Consider the following 19939-nt stretch of genomic DNA (forward strand, 5'->3'; position numbering starts at 1 on the left):
AAGTGCCTTTTCAGAGGGTGCACGTAGAAAGCGGATCAGCCAGGGTGAACCCTCAGCCCTTGTTCCATGTCTTGTCTCGTCCCTTCCTCTCGGCCTCCTGCAATTTCGCCCCCCTGTGCAGACCCTGGGTCTCTCGGGCTCCCCGAGCTGACCTTGCTGTTGGGTCCAGGTAGGCATTCTCCACATCCTCCTCTGCATTCATCCCTCCTGTCCTCAGTCTCACCGAAGGGAGGCAGAGCCCCTTACCTTTCCAGTCACATTCTGCCCCATCTTCGGTGGGGACCGAGCCATCCCCTGGCACGCCAGAGTCTTAAGGGCTGCCACACCCTTGCTGTTGGTGTAGTAAGGCCCTCCCAGTGCCCGATCCTGTCTAAAACCTCCATGCTAACACCCCTGGCCATCTGTAGTCACACAAGGATTAATTGACTCTCTGCTTCCTTGTGGCTTTGATTTGCTGATGCCCCTGGGATACCTGCCCCCAGCTCTACATCCCGCCTCTACCCTCAGGGAGCTGGCAGACCAGTGGGGAGCCGGGCAGGGAACAACCAGGCAACCAGTGCCCACTTGCTTGCAGGCGCAGTGAGAACCGTGCTGCAGGCTGCAGGTGGGGGCTGGGGCTGGGTGGGCAGGGCACAGGAGAGAGCTAGTGAATGTGGCCTGGGCCGGGGGTGGGGGGGCAGGAAAATGTGAGGGGTGGGAAGCAGCAAGCCCCCTGAAGGCCTGGTGGGAGAGGGTTTCAAGCAGGCAAACCTGGGGCAGTGAAGGTCTCATGGAGAGGGGCGGGTGGACACCGCTGGAGGCTGTCAACCTGGAAGAGGAGCCCTGGTGGCTTCATGGTTATGGTGTACCGCGGCACTGTGATCTGCAAGGTCAGCAGTTTGGGACCTCCAACTGTGCTGAGGGAGAAAGAGGATGGGGTTTTCCTCTCCCAGAGAGTGACTGTCTCCGAAACCCACAGGGGCCAGGCCACCCTGTGCTGTCGGGTCGCTGGGAGTCAGACTAGACTCAACGGCAGTGAGTTTGGTTAAACGTGGAAGAGACTCTGTAGCTCACTGAAAGAGCAGGTCTCAAACCTGGAACCCCGGAACACGTTTCCTGCAGTGAAATAGAATACCCCGCTGGGCCCTTCTGTTTCAGAGGAGAGCTGGGCCCCCAACCAGGGTTCCCAAAGAGCTGTTGTTTTAGACCGAGATCACCAGGCCTTTCTTTCAAGCCACCTCTGGGGTGACTTCGCTGAGGGCCCTAACCATTTGACTCGCCTGAACTCTGCAGGGACCCTCTCCATTGGGGACGGGCATTCCTACTGTGGCATACGTAGAGAGGGAGCCTGGGTCTGTCACCCCTCCACCCTTGACAAGTTGTTCTCTGTGACCCTGGGATTCCGGCTGCCTTCTCCCATGGGGACGGTAGGTATTTAAACACGTGTGATAGGTACCTCTGTGGCTGCATTTCCTTCCCTGAGGGGTTGCAGCTGGCTCACCATAGACAAGAGCAGAAGCACCCATGCTGCCCAGGTGATCCTGACCCCAGAGACTCCAGGCCACGGAGTCAGCTGCCCCCTCTCCTCCTTTCCCCTCCCCTCCCACTGGGTCTCCAAGAGGTCTCCTTCACAGGAACAGATCCCCACTTCTCTCTGTGCAGATCCCCTGGGGGTCTACCACCCATATCGAGGCTAGCAGCCTCACTCTCAACCATGGTGCCATCAGGCTTTCTATAGGCCCCTGAGTCCCGGAGAGCTGTTGCCCCCTGACCCGATGCCTGGGCTCTGCCTTCATGACCTCCAGGCTCTGCTTGTCCACAGGAGGACCGGCCTCCTCCGGGCGAGAAGGTGACAGAACAGCTGCAGGCCAGCTGCCTCTCCAAGATGCTCAGGAAGCAGGGCTGGTGGTGGTGGGCCAGGCACACGCAGTAAACTCAGCATGCCAGGGCCTTCGAGTCCTGGGGTTTAAAATAAATATGCATGAGAGGCAAGCGGGGCGGCGAGCTGTTTTCTGCAAACCTCTGGTGTTTCTGGCCCTAGCTATTTCTGGGTGAGGGGCAATCAATGCCAAATGCACTCCCGGGTCTAGAAAGGAAATTGCTGATCTGTGGCATTGACTTTGGGCTGGGGATTAACGGAAGACTAAGTTTCCTAAGAGCCATTTAGCATAGCGATTTTAATTCCAAGAGGCTTAGAGTGAGTGGTCCACTCGGCATGTGAATGCTGTTGGTGAGCGTGCCAAGCTTCCGCTGTGTTTTCTCCTGAAGGTACATGGACACCTCCTTAATCGACGTGGACGTGCAACCAACCTACGTGCGCGTGATGGTGAAAGGGAAGGTAGGTTTCCTCTGGCGCCTCCTACAAGCTCAGAAGCTAAGGCTGGGCCTGCACTAGACTGTCCCCATCTTTTTTTCTTTTTCTTTTTCTTTTTTTAAGTATTATTGAAACAGAAAAAGAAAAAGGAAAAAAAAAAGAAAGAAATAGAAAAAGACTCCAATCAAGGAGCTACTTGTTAAGGCCTAACTTTCACCCTTAGGTCTACCAAACCTTGCGGCTGGCTGCAGATCATTGTTCAGCTTGATATAATCCATCTGTTTGATGCTTATGTCCCTGTGGTTAGTACATCCCCCCGACCCCCACCCCACCCAGGATGATAAAATGACTACGTAGGTGGTAGCTTCTGCCCAAAGTTAGTGTATCCTTCTCAATGGCCAATGCTTTCATTGATCACCACTGTCATTTCAGAGCTAACTTTTTTAAAACAGCCTTTAAACATTTTTTTTTTGCTGCTGTAGGAGCCCTAGTGGCATACTGGGTTAAGCAGGGGCATTGCCGGTAACAGCAAGGTCAGCAGTTTGAATCTACCAGCAGCTCCGCAAGTAGGAAGATGAGGCTTTCTACTGCCTTAAATGGTTACAGGCTCAAAAACCCCAAGGGCTAGTTCTCCACTGCCCTCTGTCGGGTGGCTGTGAATTGGAATCAGTTTGATGGCAGTGAGCTTGGTTGAGTTGGGCCACTGAGCCTTTAAATTCAAGTTAGTTTGAAGGCTTCTCAAATGGAAACATGTTGACTGGAAGTTTCATCTGTAAATTGCTCCCCAGCTGTTTTTCACTCTTGGTGGTTAATGAAAACTCTCCTTCGACCCTTCAGTAAAATTGTTCAGGAGTGTAGAACAGAGCCACATCTGAATCTCCCCTAAGACGTCCAAGCACGTTTTCCCCATGGAACGGCAGACCCGGAACTTCGCCCTCTCCAGGGCTACGGGCTGCCCCCAGATCACTCTTCGCCTTTTTCTCCAGCCATTTCAACTCGTCCTTCCTGCCGAGGTAAAGCCCGATAGCAGTTCTGCGCGGAGATCTCAGACCACGGGCCACCTGGTCGTCTGCATGCCCAAGGTAGGCAAGGGCTCCTGTAGCCACTGGGCCTGATTGGTCCCTTCCTGGGAGAACTGGAGCAGTTGGGGCTGATGTCCACTCTGGCTGGGAGAGCCAGGGACTCTACTCACAGTGATTCAGGTAGGAGGACACAGCCATGAGGCCGGGAAGCAGGTGGGGGCCAGGTGGTCCCTCCATCCATCTCACCAGTGGGTCTGGCTCTTTGCCACCCTTCTCCCTACCACCACCCCCCCCTGCATCTCTGCAGACCAGAAGTGAACCAAGGGTCTTTCCCTAGGAGGGAGGGTGGCCTCAAGGACACACAGTTCCCAGGTTACAAGCCTCCGACTCCAGCTTACACACTGCCCAGGCTGATAAGCCAACCACCCAGGAAGCCAATTTAATAACAAGCTGAAGGCCACACAATGGTTTCTAAATAGCAAACAGTGTTGCCCATTTTTTGGTTACTGTCTTCTTATGATGCGGATGTTGTAGTGTATCTGGAACTATTTCTTTGTTTTTACTCACGGTATTCTAAGACAGACCTCTGGCAGGCATTAGATTTGAACTGTCCCTAACTGTCCCCATGTACCTGCTGAGTCAACAGGCTCAGGGTGGAATTCCGCCATCATCCAGGGCCTACCCAGAAAACTTGAAATGCCAGGATTATTTGTTTTCTCAGATTATGTGAAGGTAAGATAATTTACTATTTGCTTAAAAAAAATGTTTCATTCTTTGCCAGTTAAGTATCCATGTGTGTGTGTGTGTGTGTGTGTGTGTGTGTACATGTGTACCCAATTTCCGATGGTGGTGGTGTTGGATTTACGTAATCTTAAATGCTTTGGATTTTTCTCTACAAACGATGGGTCCCAAAGCGGGTCTGTTTATGTTGTTGAAAGCCGCTGTGGACCTTGATAAACACACGTTTCCCTCCATGCACTTTGCCTGCGGCAGAAACCCCTCCTTTGTGGAAGTCTTTGCAGGAGGTCACGTGAGCATCTCTCTGGAGCCCTCAGCCGAGTCAGACTGTCACGGCCCGCGGGAGCCAGCACACAGGGCGGTCAGACAAGGCTGCTCTGGTCTTCCGTTCCAGAGTGGAAGCTCAATCTGTGGAAAGGGCCTTCGTAACCAACCCCCAAACCAAACTCACTGCCCTCGAGGCCATGCTGACTCCTGGTGACCCCTTAGGACAGGGTAGAGTTGCCCCGGAGGTTTCTGAGACTGAAGCTCTTTATGGGAGTATTGTTTGTCTCACTGGAGTGGCTGGTGTTTTGAACTGCTGACCTAGCAGTTAACAGCCCGACCAGTAACCATGACACCACCAGGGCTCCCGGGATCTTTACAACAAACATGCTTCAGCAGGAAAAGCAGGGGGACATCCTAAAACTGTCATCCATGGGAGCATCAAGATGACGGATCAGCAGGTCTCCTGGTTATAAAGTAAAGCGCTGTATTAAAATGTCGGCTTCAGAGCAAAATAAAAGTTTCTGCCAAAAGGCAGGCCCTTAATCCTGCATTGGGGACTGGCTGATGAGCACTGGGGCCGGAGCTGGATAATTCCTAGTTAATTGGATCTCCAGCCAGTTGGAGGCCACCGGCTTGCCCCCCGGAGGGGAGTCACCTTCCCTCGCCCCAGCCCAGGGCTTCACGTGTGCTTGACTCTCTCCTCCGACAGCTGGTCCTCACGGCTCTCACTGGACACAGAGCAGAGCGAGAAGCAGTGGGATGTGTAGGATCTGACGGTGTGAACACAGCCCACTGCTCCACTGACCCCACCAAACCCGTGGTCATCGGTCGATTCTGACTCCGAGTGACCCCACAGGACAGAGCAGAGTGACCCCTGAGGGTCTCTAAGGCTGCCTTCGTTACAGAAACCAACTGCCCCTCTTTCTCCCATACACCGGCTGGCCTCTGAGTTCGGACCTCAGTTCCCCGTCATCGGCCGAGTCATAAGCACTTTAACCGTGTGTGCCACCAGGGCTCCGCAGCATTACCACGACTTGTGTGTTGCAAGAGGGCGTGGCCACGCCTTACAAGGGGGCTACATTTGGGGAGACTCCAGAAAGAGCCCAGAGACCCAGATGTCGCCACTGATACCAGGGGTCACCTGGTGGCCCCTGACCTGTTTGTTCTTGTTGTGACCCACATACAGATTGTCGTTCGCCACCGTGAACACACCCATTCAACGTAATAGAGCCTGTTGGTGATCCAGGGACGGTCAGTGTGTCTGTTTTGTGGCGATCAGCACTTTGCTTCCTAATACCTTTGTGAGGAGATATCATGGGCTTAGGATCCCCAAAGTCTCAGAAGCCCACAGGGGCAGTTCTACCCTGTCCTACAGGGTCGCTGTGAGCCAGAAAAGACTCGATAGGCATGAGTTTCAGGATCCATAAAGATGAAATAGCACCTGAATTACAAGGGTTCAGTTTCCTAGTCTCGTGACTTTGGGAGATTAGGTAGCCTCACTAAGCTTTTATTTCCTAATATCGCTCTTAAGAGACACACAGCACATAAAAGGCATAGACTATTAAACACTCAGTGAGTACCAGCTAGCATTCCTTTTAGTGCAAATTTTATTGTGCGGACTAGATATTATTTTACTCAAAACAAAACAAAATCTTCTTTGTTCCTTTTTTTTTTAAATCTCGTACACAGGCAGTGGTTAAGTGTTTGGCAGCTAGCTCCCTGGAGTGGTTTGGGATCAATTAGATCCAGTTCAGTTCAGCAAGCACTCGCTTTGAACTGGAAGCACCAGTGGACAGACAGACAGACAGAGGAGCGAGGAGCTTCCCATCTCCAACAAGCTCTCCGTTCTGTAGGGGAGGCAGGGCCCTGAGGTGCACTCGTTAGGTCGAGAACGGAAGAGGAAGGAAGAAGTAGGTGTGTGTTACCAGGGAAACCCAGAGAACAAACGCCTTCGAGAAGGATGTGCTGAGAGCGCAGATGCGTCTATTGGAGCTGGCAGAAAGGAGGCTGTTGATCATTTCAGGGTGACGCTGGGAAGGGAGCCCCACTCCCGTCTGGAAAGACCGGTTGCGGGAGGCAGCGATAGGGAGGGGAGATCGGGATTTCAGATACCGCTTTTGAGGACCTGTTCTTTGGATGGGAAGGAGGAACTGGAAGGTGGAGGGGGCCAAGGGGCCAGAGGAGGGTTTTTGAAGAAGGAGGTGATGATCAAACTTAAAGCTGCATGAAGGAAGGAGACTGGGGACTGCGTGGAGGTTGAGTGTGAGAAGGCAGATGAAAGTACAGGCTGCAAATTTGAATTGGCGTTGGCTTGTAAAGGATCCCTGTGGCGCAGTGGGCAAAGGACTCAGTTATTCACTGAAAAGTAGGCAGTTCAAACACACACACACACACACACACACACACACACACGAAAGATGTGGCTGTCTGCTTCCATAAAGATTAATAGCTACTGAAAGCCTCGGGAGTGGGGGGCAGTTCTGTGCCGCCCTGTAGGGTCACTCTGCCTGGGAATCGGCCCGACTGCAGTGGGCTGGGTCAGAATGACTTCCAAAGGAAGTCTGGTAGCGCTGCCTTAGGCAGCTTTTCGAACTTGGAATTTTCATCTCTGAGCTGAAAATCGGAGGCGCTGTTTAGACGTGGTGGTACCCTGTTTCCCGGAAAATAAGACAGTGTCTTATATTAATTTTTGCTCCCAAAGATGCACTAGGTCTTATTTTCAGGGGATGTCTTGTTTTTCCATGAAGAAGAATACGGTACACATTTATTGTTTTATTAAAAGAGACCTCACACTTCCTGTCTGCTCCGGCTGTGCTCCGGCCAACAGTGAGCTGCGTGGTGATGCCCGCCGCTACGGTCCAGAGTTACAGTAGCTTCGAGGGGCCTTATTTTCAGGGAGGTCTTATTTGGGGGGGCATGCCTTATATTTCAGTGAAAGGCAAAACTATAAGTAGATTTTATTTTCGGGGGATGTCTTACTTTTGGGGAAACAGGGTAGTTATACCATTCGTGTCGACTTAATAACTAGAGTGAAGGAGTGGAGTCTAGCCTGTCAATCAGGCCACAGACCGATTGTACCTCCTGGTGGGCATGACCTTCTCATGTGGATTCTGGAAACTTCGTCTCTTCCTCCCTGGAGGCGGGACACACACACGCTCTCTCCCTGCTTCACCTTCCTGTTGACAAGTCACATGGAGCCATGTTGATGGCAGCCAGAGCCCTGGGGAACGCATCACACCATTGGACCCACAGGACTTTCCACTCACCGGCCTGTGGTCTTCCTGCATGCTGTATCATTGCATGTGCTGCCTGAGTCTAATGAGGAAGTCATGGCTGGTAATGGATTCATGGGCTAATATCAAACTTAGGGACTTGATCTGGATTAGCCTGGGATGTTTCATTAATGTACAATTACTTCTTGATTTAAAGTTCTCTCTATGAGTGTCTCTGGATTTGTTTCTCTAGCCAACCTGCACAAACACAGAAGTTTTAGTTGACTGACCCACGCAGGTCGAAGCCAACTCTGCAAACCTAAAGGAAATTAAACTTAAAACCCACCTGTCAATATGCAGTAAGTGAATTCATCAATGGCAGGCCACCGTAATTCTTCATGGGCCTAGAGTGGGCCCATCTTTTTTGAGTGGTGGCCGGTGGTTTCGAACTGCTGACCTTGTAGTCAGCAGCCCAAGGTGTAACCACTACAACACCAGGGTTCCTGTTTGGACTGATGAGGCCAGTTGGACTGTTTAGGGGAATTTAACTCAAGAGCTCATCAAGTCTAGCTTAGCTGAACCTTGGAAGTTGAACCAATTGCTGGCCGATGGGGATGGTGTTACTTTGGTTGGTTTGGATCAACCAGATCCCATTCCTTGAGCTGGGGACAGGGCCTTGAGCCTTGAGTAAGCCGCTCTGCCCTCAAAGGGGAAGAGGAGTTCCAGCGGTCAGAAAAGGAGGTGCTGATGGCAGGGAGGAGAAGAATGAGGGTGCGCGTGTCTGCCACAGAGGGTGGGAACTTGATAACCAGGCCGGCTTCCTAACGATTTCATCCTGCTTCATTTGCTCATAGTCAGTTTCACAATCAATTCTTTCTTGCCAGGTGCACCCACATAGAGCTGCTCCGAGGCAATTCAACAGCAAATCGTGCTTGTTGCCAGGCAGGAACATGGCACACACAACCCTCTGGACTCCCTTTCCTGGCCAATACAAGAGATGAAGGAGATGCTTCCGGGCTCGTTAGAATATCCCAGAGGGGAAGGACAGAGATAACTTAATTACCTCCATACTTTGATCCAGATGTCGGGTGTGGCACTCAGATCAGCCCACGGCTCTGGAAACTTCCACCACCACCAGCCAGGGATTTAAGGGCCAGCCAGTCATTTCCTGAAGGAAGTTGAAATCTTTCATGCTTATAAAACACAAAAAAAGTGTATGTGCATGTGTGTGTAGGGGTGGAATGGCATGCTGGAGGAAAGCATTGATGAAGACTTGGTTGAAGATGGCTCGTTTACTTAGAGAAACGTTTCTCAATAACAGCCTGTGAGGAACCCTTCTCCCGGGTACTTGCTATGTGCTCTAAGGTCTCAGAGCGCTCTGTGGCAGTCCTAATACCGCAGACGGTAGAACCTCACGGCGGGGCTTCATAAGCAGTAAGCGAGCCTGACCTTCGGGAAAATAGTTTTCTCCCTGACATTTTGTTCTTTTCATTCATGAGTGATTATTTATAAACAATTCTTTATAAATAAGCCCTCTAAATGTCGAAGTTTAAAACTGTTTCCATGAAACCATAAAGGCAACGTCTCTGATTCAAAAAGGTGCGTGCGAGAGACAACTAACATCCGCATCATTCCTATCGATCGAACGATTTGAAGGACTGAAGTCTCATCCCCTGCGCTCCTCTCTGTGTACTGCTTACCTTACTGTGGAACTGTGGGAGTCTAGCCCGCGTAAGGAGGAGCCCTGGTGGCGTCGCCGGTTACTCGGGGGGCTGCTAACTGCGAGGGCAGCAGTGTGAAACCCCCAGCCGCTCTGCAGGGGAAGGTGAGGCTTCCTACGCCCGCCGAGAGCTGCAGCCTCAGCCCCACAGGGCCGTCCCCTCTCCTGGAGTGTCGGAGGTGACTGGGTGGTGGTGAGTTTGGGGGGTTGCAGCCTGTATGAGTTAGTTTCCTTTTAGCCCACTCGACTCAGGGGGGCCACTGCACAACGGGAGGCCATGCTGCCTTTAAACCAGAGCTTCAACTCGCTGAATTGACATGTAATTTGCATATCATGAAATCCAGTAGTTCAATCATATCAAGAAGAGTTGTACTACCATCACTGCAGCCAGTGTTCCAGCATTCTCTTCTTTCTTGTACCCACTGTGAGTAGCTCCCCCTTTCCGCCCAACCTCCCACGAAACCATTCATCCAGTGGCTGCCTCTACAGATTGGCCTATCCTGGAGCTGCTTTTTACAAAGCTACTTTTTTATTGTGATTTAGGCAAACGTTTACGGAGCAAATTGGTTTTCCGACAGTTCATTCATTACTGGACACTATTCTGTTGTGATTACTTTTTAACTTTCTATTGTGACTTAGGCGGGAGTTTACATTTCAGATCATCGACTTTGTATTCTACAACTGGAGCTGATTATCAAACCTCCCCAGGGCTGGCCCTGCCCCCTCTCATATCTCTCTTGTGGATGACTCTCTTCCCCTTCCCCCAAGTTCACACCTGTCTCCGCTCTAGCCTGTTGCTTCACCGGCGCCCCCTCCCCCAGCCCCGAACCCATCAAAGTGTGTTTCTTTTGTTTTGAAGCCTCTGTCTTGGTTTTCCTTCTTAACAGTGGCCTCCAACAGCCTCTGCCCTTTTGTGATGGACATTGCACTCAGCACACGGCCCTCCAAGCCCATCACTGTCTGGTGGAGCTGCCCAGTATTCCATTGCGTGCATGTACCCAGGTGTCTTGGTCCATTCTTCCCCCTGGTATTTAGGTCGGCTGTGCGCGTGGGCATGTCTATGTCTGCTTGTGCTCGGGCTCTGACTCTTCAGAGCATAGATCGAGGAGAGGGCTGGCTGGACTGCGTTTTACTCCTAATCCCAACTGAAGAAGTGCCGACCCGCTGTCCGCAGCGGCGGCTGTGCCTTGCACTGTGGCACCACCAGCGCACGAGGTCCCAGCTCTCCACGCCCTCTCCAGCACTCTTGGACTTTGCAGTCACTGTCTGTGGAAGGGGATCGCTCACTGTTGATTGATTGGCATCTCTCGAATGGCTAAGATCTCAAGCCTGGATGTTGGCTCAGGATGGTGTCACAAGCCTCGATGGTGCCTCCTGGATGTCTTCTTTGGTGAATTCTCTGTTCACACCCTCTGCTCATTTTTGTAACTGGACTAGATCCCTAGGATTTTCCTTGTTTCAGAAAGACAACCTCAGCCAGCTAGGACCAACTGTCCCGGCAACAGAGTAGGAAAGGATTTCAAGAGGGCCATCTCCATCCATAGTGTGGGTCCTCCCTCCATCCCTCTTTAACCTCTGCTTTGGGGCGCGTGCGAGCGTGCGTGCGGGCGTACGTGCGTGCGTGCGTGCGTGCGTGCGTGTGTGTGTGTGTGTGTGTGTGTGTGTGTGTGTGTGTGTGTGTGTGTGTGTGTGTGTGTGTGAAGAGCCTCAGTCTCTGGTGCCTGTGGCCTTTTCCTGCCTGACTAGCATCCTGCCGGGAGGCGTGGACCAATGGGTGTCATCCATCAGTCCAGAAGTGCTCTCTTCCTCCCCGGAGGCGAGTTCCTGCTCCTGTTTTCCATGCAGCAGCCGGAAATGAACATAAAAGCATTTAAGAATGTCAGTAAACCAGACCAAGCTACCCACCCGTTTCATTCAGAAGTAAAGCAAACGTTCACTGATAACCTGCCCCCCCTTTACCAATCCCCCGCCCCCACCTCTCCAGCTTCATGGTGGACTCCTAGAGCCCTCATGCATTCCAGCCCACTGCCTCCCCTGGGATGAAGCCCCTAACATTGATCCTGAGGCTGGGGGTGGGGCACCAAGAAAGGGCTCCAGTCTTTCCATGAAGCGGCCTGTCCCCTCAGGTAAATGAGGGCATCACTGACTCCTGGCTTAGAAACTGTCATTCACAAACATTCCAGCCCTCAAAGACTGAGGATTATGTGACTCACACACTAGCACTGCACGTGGGCCAGGCTGTGCACTGCACTGCAAGCATGTCCATGATCAATTACCATATTTTTCTGAAAATAATGCACCCCCCCAAATAAAGCGCCCTCACATAATAGCAGAAGGCACCGAGACTTTACAAAATGTGTGGCGAGTGGGGACGGGTGGTTGCTACGTGGTTGGCACATAAGTATAACATGTGTTATTTGTGTAAGCATTTGATAATGTTATTAATTACCAAAACCCCGAACTCACTGCCACTGAGTCAATGCCAACTCACAGCAACCCTGTAGGACAGGGTAAAGCTGTCGCTGTGAGTTTCCAAGACTGTAGCTGTTTATGGGAGTAGAAAGCCTCATTTTTTCTCTTAGAGTAGCTCTCTCTCTCGCCAACTGCTGACCTTGTAGCAGTTTGACCTCACCGGGTTCCTTCTGTCACGACTAGTTCATATTAGTTGGTGTGGCTGTTATATTGCTATTGCATTCAATTTACTGTGGGAATGCGCAATACCTTTACTTTATCAGAACGATGTCCAATAATGTCTGTCTCTCCTCCTCATACCCTGGTTCTCTGTTCCTCCTCAGTGATCTGGTCATTTTCTTCTAGAGTTTTGGCAAGGCTTAGGACAGGGCTCATGTGTAAATCTAGGTCTTATGTGGAAGGGGATTATTTCATGCCACCTTAACTATGGCTTTATGCTTGGCCTGCAGACGAGGCTACGTGAGGAGTTTCAAAAAGTGTATGGAAAATTCCGTGATCTTTTTGTTCCATTTCTCCCAGGGCTTTTGGAGCAGGTTCATTTGAACATAGGCCATCTTACCAGCGTAGTCTGGAACTTTGGCCTATGAGTTCACCACAACCCAACCTAATAAGATTTCACTGAGAATTTGCATTCACCAGCTGAGAGGCTTGCTCATTTGCATTGAGTCATTAAATTAAACTCTCATCTCTAGTCTCCATTGACAAGGTTACAGGAGCACTCCAAGAATGTACCTCCCCATTTCCTCTGGCTGTTTTTGCAGAATAATTAACAGAGATTAAGGAAGTTGCCATCTGAACTGAATGGCAAAATCCAGTTACAACTTGAGTTGGTGAACATCTTATTTAATTCTGCTTCTTCTGAGCATAGGCAGAAGGATGGCAAGAGGTGAAGGTCAACTATAAAGGTCCCTGAAGCAGACCATAGTTCTGAACATCAGTCTTGGGTCTCTTCTGGTCTCCTTAGTGGTTGAGTGTTTGTTTCCTTGTATTCTCACTCTGCTCACCTCTACCTGTGAGATACCCACTGTCAACTCACCTGTCCCCCGAGTAATGTTAAGTGGGTTTATAGGTTAGATTGCTAGGTTTCTCCTATGTATTCTTCCAGGATTTTGGAATATTATTTCACAGCCTGGGGTCTTTCCTAAAAACTTCCAACACTGGAAATATGGACACATCGGTGAGTAACTTCCCCAAACTCCAGCCACCATATCTAACCTCCCCCCCACCCCCCCAGCATTTCTATTCACTTACCTACCCTTCCGTCCTGACGCCTTGACTAGATCCAGTGATGGGGCCAAACTCTCCCATCATGCACTGGGCCCTATTTAACTGGCCTTTACAAAACCATTCCCCTCCACATCCACCCCCGACATTAGGTCCTCATTTTTCCCCTCCCTCCCCGCCCCCCCCTTTACTCCTTTGTTGAATTTCCCTTTCCTGGATCTGATATTAGAAAACATGCTGAAACATTTTCCCTCTTAAAACCCAGAACAAAAACATCTCCCTTCATTTATTGCTGTGATCCCTTTTATAGCAAATCCCCGGCCACGTCCCTCCTAACTGCTAGGATGGACCCAGCGGGCACCTGTCTCCTTGTGAGGGCCCGCGATCTCCAGTCCATGAAATCTATCGATCAGCTTTCATCCTCTTCGGGTTGGACCTTTCAGTATTTCTTCACCCCCGCACTCACTCCTGCCAGCTCGCACTTTTTGCTTGGCTGTAGGTTGTGGCTTGGTTCTCTTCCTCTGTCTCAGGACACTACTTTGCTGCTTATTTCTATGCCTTTGAAAATCCGTGTGTCTAATCGCTCCATTCTGGGATGCCTTCTGTTCTTCCCTATTTATATTGGATCTCTAGATAGTCTCATCTTAGCTTGTGACTTTCAATACCAGTGCTAGAGCTCAATCTTCTGCTAATTGTCAACAAAGTGTCCAGGGACCACAGTCACACCCAGTGCACCCGGAGAGAGCCGGACTGCAACTGAATAAAAATCTTAATCACATCAATACCTCATAGATAGTGAGAAACGTCTGCCCCAATATCCAAGAGAGGACAAAGGTCCAGCTAGATTAGTGAATCCGTAGGTAGAGACTCTTTCACGCTCCTGGACCCTGCCTGATCCAGAAGGACTGAGTGAGCATGTGAACCCCGCCTTCAGCGGCCACGCAGGATGGGAGGGGGGAAATGAAGTCCGGGGCCTTCCAAATATGATGGCTCTTGTAAACCCCCCCAGACTTTGGATGTGACTCCAAAGGGTTGTCCCCTAGGATTCATGTGAACCAGGGGTAAATGAATCTTCAGCAAGCCTTGCAGCCTGTTTTCACCTGATGGGCAAACAGCATCTCTACCCATAGCGATGCAGGGACTAGCAGTCCATAGCACGCAAGGTCCTGCTGAAAGGCCGAAGGGTTTGGTTAGGCATCGGTCATGTTTACTCCAAAGGTTGATGTTTACCATTTTGGGAGACAAAGCCCAAGCTTGAAAACATCTTGTAAGAAACCAGAAACTATAAGGTGACATAACATTCTTGAGAAGGAACCAAGTAAACAATTCTAGACATGGAAAAAAAATCCATGCAATGTTTGACTTTATGAATGGGCTTGGCATCTAATTAGACCTAGCTGAAAGGAACACCAGTACGGTGGAAAATACGTTAGGAGTCAGTGACCAGAATGGAGTAGCCAAACCCAAACCGCCTGCCCTGGAGCTCTTGCCAACTCGTAGCCAGTGACCTGACAGAGAAACAGAAAATCAACAGGCTGAGAAACATACGAATATAATGAGAAGGTTTAACATATGGAAAGTGTCCACAAAAAGAACGTGGGCAGAGGCAATATGGAAAGAGACAATAGACTTGTGTTTTGGATGGTCCATGACACAGACCGAAAGGTACGATGCACCCGTTACATGCCGGACACTATTCTATGTGCTGAAGGAATAGAAAAACAAATTAAGCTTTTCCCCTCTCCTGAAGGATTATGTCACCTATTGAGAGAGATGACACATCCACAATACCAATTATTTATATAGCAAAAGCTTTTAATGCAGTATTTTTTATATAACTCAGTTCTTACAATATACCCAATGTTCTAGGGTGTTTATTACCTGGAAGTTTTCAAGGAGGAAAAATTGGTGAGATTACACCAGGGTAAGTCAGAAGGTGTTGCTATAAAATCATAGAAACCTTTATTGAATAGAAATATGAAGACATGTGGCTACGGCTTGTCAATATATTCTTCATTCAAGTCTGTACGCTTCTGAAAGTGGTGCTTCCCTATCTCTCACCCTCCCTCAAACAATCCTACACTCTTCAATCTGCACCACAGCAAAACTGGCACTTTGGGGACTCCAATAGGGTTCCTTTTCAATTTTCCCTGTGTTTGGGGGACAAAGAGAAGTCTGAAGGGGGTGAGATCAGGGCTTCAGGGCAGATTGAGGAAGGCTTCCCAAGGGCATTGTTGTGGGACCAGGTGCAGTGTTGTTACAGAGAAGAAAAAAATCATCAGTGTAACTCTCTTGTCCTTGTTCTTACCATCACAGCCTTAACGTTTCCAAAAACTTCTTTCTAATAAGTCTTCACGTCCATCCCGCGTCCTGTGAGTAAGCCAAGATGACTGTTTGGGAATGAAACAATAGTGGCCATGACCTCTAAGTGGCCCTCTCTGCATTGAATTTAACTGGTTCATGTGAATCCTTTTTTTAAGCACCCAAGTAGGCTAGTCATGTAGTGGTTATGTGCTTGGCTGCTAACTGCAAGGTCGGCAGTTTGAAACCACTCCTTGAAGAAAGATGAGGGCTTTCTACTCCTGCAGTCTCTGAAACCCACAGAGGCAGTAGTTCTACCCTGTCCGATAGGGTCGCTGTGGGTCAGAACGGACTCAATGACAGTGTGTCTTTTGGAAGGAGGCGAAGACAAAGGGTCCTGGTGGTGTAGTGGGCTATACATTGAGCTTCTCACCACAAGGTCCCAGGTTCAAACCCACCAGATACCCTGCAGGAGAAAGAGAAGGCTATTCACTCCATAAAGATTTCAAGTCTCAGAAACCCAAAGGGGCTTCTACTAGGTCCTGTAAGGTGGTCATGCGTCGGAATCTTTAATGGCAGTGAGTTTGTTTGGGGAAAGGAGGCCAAGACAACTGTATTACTTACTGAGCTTGTCTCCAGCCATCCACTGGCCGCCGAGAAATGTTCAAGCATGCTTCTTTTGGAATCAGCCCGTGTTTGCGGGAACAGGAACCTGGGTAGCAATACTTTTTGACGTGCCCTTGTCTCATTTTCCCAAGGTCATAAGTTAGTGAAGGGATGATGTTAGGTCGTTTTACAAAAGCACTCCTATTGGGGGTCATGACTTCTCTTCTGGCAGAACCACGTCAGGCTCCCCGCTTCTCTCTCTTCATAGCAGGCGAGAATTCAGAATATCAAAATAGTGACCCTTTATTGGGTGCCACATGATGTGTGGAATGCTTTAAACCTCTTATGGAACAAGTGCGATGATCTACCCATTTTGCAGGGAGGGAAATGAAAAGGTGCTGTGGCTGTTCCCCGGAAGCTACGGACCCACACTGAGCAGGCATGAGGCCTCTTAACGTCATTATGGCTAAATTATTTTAAGCTCATTAGTCGTTTAATCTAGTGCATGGTCCACATCTGAAATGCTCCCTGCGTTTCTTCTCTAAAACCAGGGAGAGGCTCCGGAGATCTCACACGGACAAGGGTCCCGTCTGCCTTAGTTCTTCTTTGAGTTTCTTTCCCTATTTTCCAAGTTGTTGAGGATCAAAACAAGATAAAAAAATTAAACTGCCTGGTTCTTGCACGGTGTTTGGTTCCACTTTGTTTCAAAGATAACTGCTGGTCCCGGCTGAGATGCTCACAGGGGTCAGGGAAACTCATTGTTCGCAAGTAGCTGCTTCTTGAAGATGATAACGCGGTCTGTTCAAAATCACAAGGAGCCCTGGTGGTGTCCTGGTTACACATTGGGCTGCTAAGTGCTCAGGTCAGCAGTTCGAAACCACCTGCCTCTTCTCAGGAGTCAGACGGGGCTTTCTACTCCCATAAAGACTTACAGTCTTGGCAACGCACAGGAGCAGTTCTACTCTGTCCTATATGCTTGCTATGAGTCAGCGTCCACTCAATGGCCTTGAGTTTGGCTTTGGTTTTTTGGTTCAAAGTCACAGCCCTCTTCTTCCCGAATGGGTTGACTGTTCCCTCTTATGAATTTCCATAAAGCTAAATAAACAGATGGCAGTTAAATAAGGATTGATTACTTTCAACTAGATGAATGCCCATCAAAATAGACATGTAATGGATGCCAGATGAAGGTCAAGGCTCAGCTGCTCGGCAGGTTATCCAAGTCCCACCAGGGAACAACCTTCACGCTGACCTGGACCCGAGAAAGGAATCAGCTGTGGCAGGCCCAGGGAATTTGCAGTCTTGTCTTGTCAGCAGCGCTCCAGGCCATGGGGTGAGGAGGCAGGGAGGGAGGAGCCCCTGCAAACCAAGAAGGGGGTGCCCAGGAGGGATTGCTTAAGAGTGGACAAGGCTTGGGGGGATCTGGAGAACAGCCATGACTTGAGATAGATCCATCACCTGCCCCTGACCTTCTGTTTAATTCCCTTCTTGAGTTTGAGTCATGTCTTCGTAAGAAAACAAAACAGGAGGAAGGTGAGCTGAGGCCCTGGGCACAGCAAAAGGGAAGCACTCTGCTTCTAGCTGAAAGGCTGGCAGTTTGAACCCACCCAGAAGTGCTTTGCAAGCCAAATCTGGTGAGCTGAATCTGAAAAGGCACACAGCCTTGCAGAGCCTCTGGGGCAGCTCTGCTCTGCACATGTGCGATCGCCAGACAGCAGAGCCCATGGGACAACCACTAACAAGAACCGTCTCCTGTGGGGTCACCTTTCTTTGGAATGGGTACCAATATGAATCTCTTCCCATCAGTTGGCCAAGCAGCTGTCTCCAAAATGTGCTGGCATGGATGAGCGAGCTTCCAGTGCTTCATGAGCTCGGGCAAACATTTCAAAGGACATTCCATCAATTTCTAGACCCTTGATTTGGGCTCATACTCTTGAATTTCCTCCTGCAGTGCTACTGGTTCTTGCTCATATGCTGTCTCTTGAAGTGGTTGCATGTTGATTACTTTTTTTGGGTACAGTGACTCTGTATTTTTCCATCTTCTTTTGATTCTTTCTGCACCACTTAATCTCTCGATATTGCAACTCAAGGCTTGATTTTCTTTTTAAGATATGCCACATGTTCTACCTTTTAGGTTTTCTAACTCTAGGGCTTTGCACATGTCATTATAATAATTTACTTTGTCTTCTTGAGCTGCCCTATGAGGTTTTTTGTTCAGTTCTTTGACTTCATCATTTCTTCCATTTGCCTTAGCTATTCTATAACTCAGAGCAAGTTTCAGAGTCTCTTCTGACACCCTCTTTGATCTTTTATTTCTTTCCTGTCTCTTGAATGACCTTTTGCTTTCTTCATGTGTGATGTTCTTGGTACCATCCACAATAGTAACAGCAGTACATGGATAGGAAGCTGTCAGAGGTCCAGGCCAGACCAGACGAGGATGTGGAACAAGGGATATCATTGCTGATATCAGATGGATCTTGATCGCAGAAAAATATTTACTTGCGTTTTCTTGACTCTGCCAAAGCATTTGACTATGTGGAGCATAAAAAACTATGGACTCATGCAGAACTTGTACATGATCAAGAGGCAGTTATGTGAACCTAACAAGAGCATAAAGTAAGGAAAGATGTACATCGGGGCTGTATCTCTCGCCATATTTATTCTACCTGTATGCTGAGCAAATAACCAGAGAATAATTATATGCAAAGGAATGCAGCATCAGGATTGGAGGAAGGCTTATTAGCAATCTGCAATATGCAGGTGAGACAACCTTGCTTGGCTGACTGTGAGGAGGACTTGAAGCACTTGCTGATGAAGATCAAGGCCTACAGCCTTCAGTGTGGATTACGAATCAATATAAAGAAGAATAAAATCCTCACAACTGGGCCAACATCACGATACATGGACAAAAGAAGGAAGTTTTCAAGGATCTCATCTGGCTCAGATCCACAGTCAATGCTCATGAAAGCAGCAGTCAATAGATCCAACGACACATTGCGCTGGGCAAATCTGCTGCACAGACCGCTTTAAAGTAATGAAAGGCAAGGAGGTTACTGTGAGGACTAAGGTGCACTGCCCCAAGACCGGACATTTTCAGTGGCCTCATATGCAAGTGCAAGTTGGATGTTAAATAAGGGAGACCGGAGAAGAATAGATGCATTTGAATGATGGTGATGGTGGAGAATCTTGACAGCCCCATGGACTGCCAAAACTACTGTGGCCATTACATAGTCTCCTGTCAACTCGAGCGAAGGGGTGGAGTCTAGCCAGTCAATCAGGTTATAGCCAATGATGCCCTCTGTGTGGGTATGGCCTTCTCTTGGGATTCTGGGAACTCCTGTCTTCCTACCTGGAGGTGGGCCGCACTCTCTCTCTGCTACACATTCCTGTTGACGAGCCACATGGAGCCATGCTGATGGCAGCCAGAGCCCTGGAACTGGAGGAGCCACATGGACACCCGCACCAGGGATGAGATGCTTCCACTGCCACTGGATCTACCACTGGCTTGTGGTCTTCCTGCATTTGGCATCATTGCATGTGCTGTGTGAGTCTAAAGAGGAATTTATAGACTAGTATTGGACATAGGGGCTAATACCAGACTTATGGACTTGATCTGGACTGGGCTGAGATGTTTTCTCAATGTCCAGTTGTTCTTTGTTATAAAGTCCTCTCTCGCACACATGGGAGTGTCACTGGATTTGTTTCTCTCGTCAACATGGTCTAACACAAGTACAAACAGATCTGTCTCATAAGAAGTACAGCCAGATTGTCCCTCATAAGCCAGGATGGTGAGACTTCATCTCATGTACTTGGGACACGTTATCAGGAGAGCCAGTCCCCAAAAAAGGACTTTATGCTCAGTAAAATGGAGGGGCATCCTGAAAGGGGAAGACCCTTAACGAGATGGATTGACACAGTGGATGCCACTGTGAGGCTGGCTGAAGACCTGGTGGTGCTTCTTCCTGTTGTACAGAGTCAAAAATGACTTGATGGTGCCTCTCCGCCACCACCACCACTGTCACCACCACCACCACCATCACCACCACCACCACTATCACCACCAGCACTACCATCACCACCATCACCA

At 49.4% G+C, this 19939-nt stretch overlaps 1 protein-coding gene across 1 annotated transcript in view; it reads left to right on the forward strand.

Moving 5' to 3' along the window:
* Positions 1-19939, forward strand: part of DNAAF11 (dynein axonemal assembly factor 11) — a 66467-nt gene that overhangs the window by 34797 nt on the left and 11731 nt on the right. Inside the window, exons 9-10 of the mRNA XM_004697644.2 lie at positions 2248-2317; positions 3280-3375. Of these exons, the coding sequence (XP_004697701.1) occupies positions 2248-2317; positions 3280-3375 (166 nt within the window). The remainder of the gene's footprint in view (positions 1-2247; positions 2318-3279; positions 3376-19939) is intronic.

This window comes from Echinops telfairi, unplaced genomic scaffold (assembly GCF_000313985.2).
Source record: "Echinops telfairi isolate 266 unplaced genomic scaffold, ASM31398v2 ScPeMD7_1;HRSCAF=3_0, whole genome shotgun sequence".
Taxonomy (NCBI): Eukaryota; Metazoa; Chordata; class Mammalia; order Afrosoricida; family Tenrecidae; genus Echinops; species Echinops telfairi.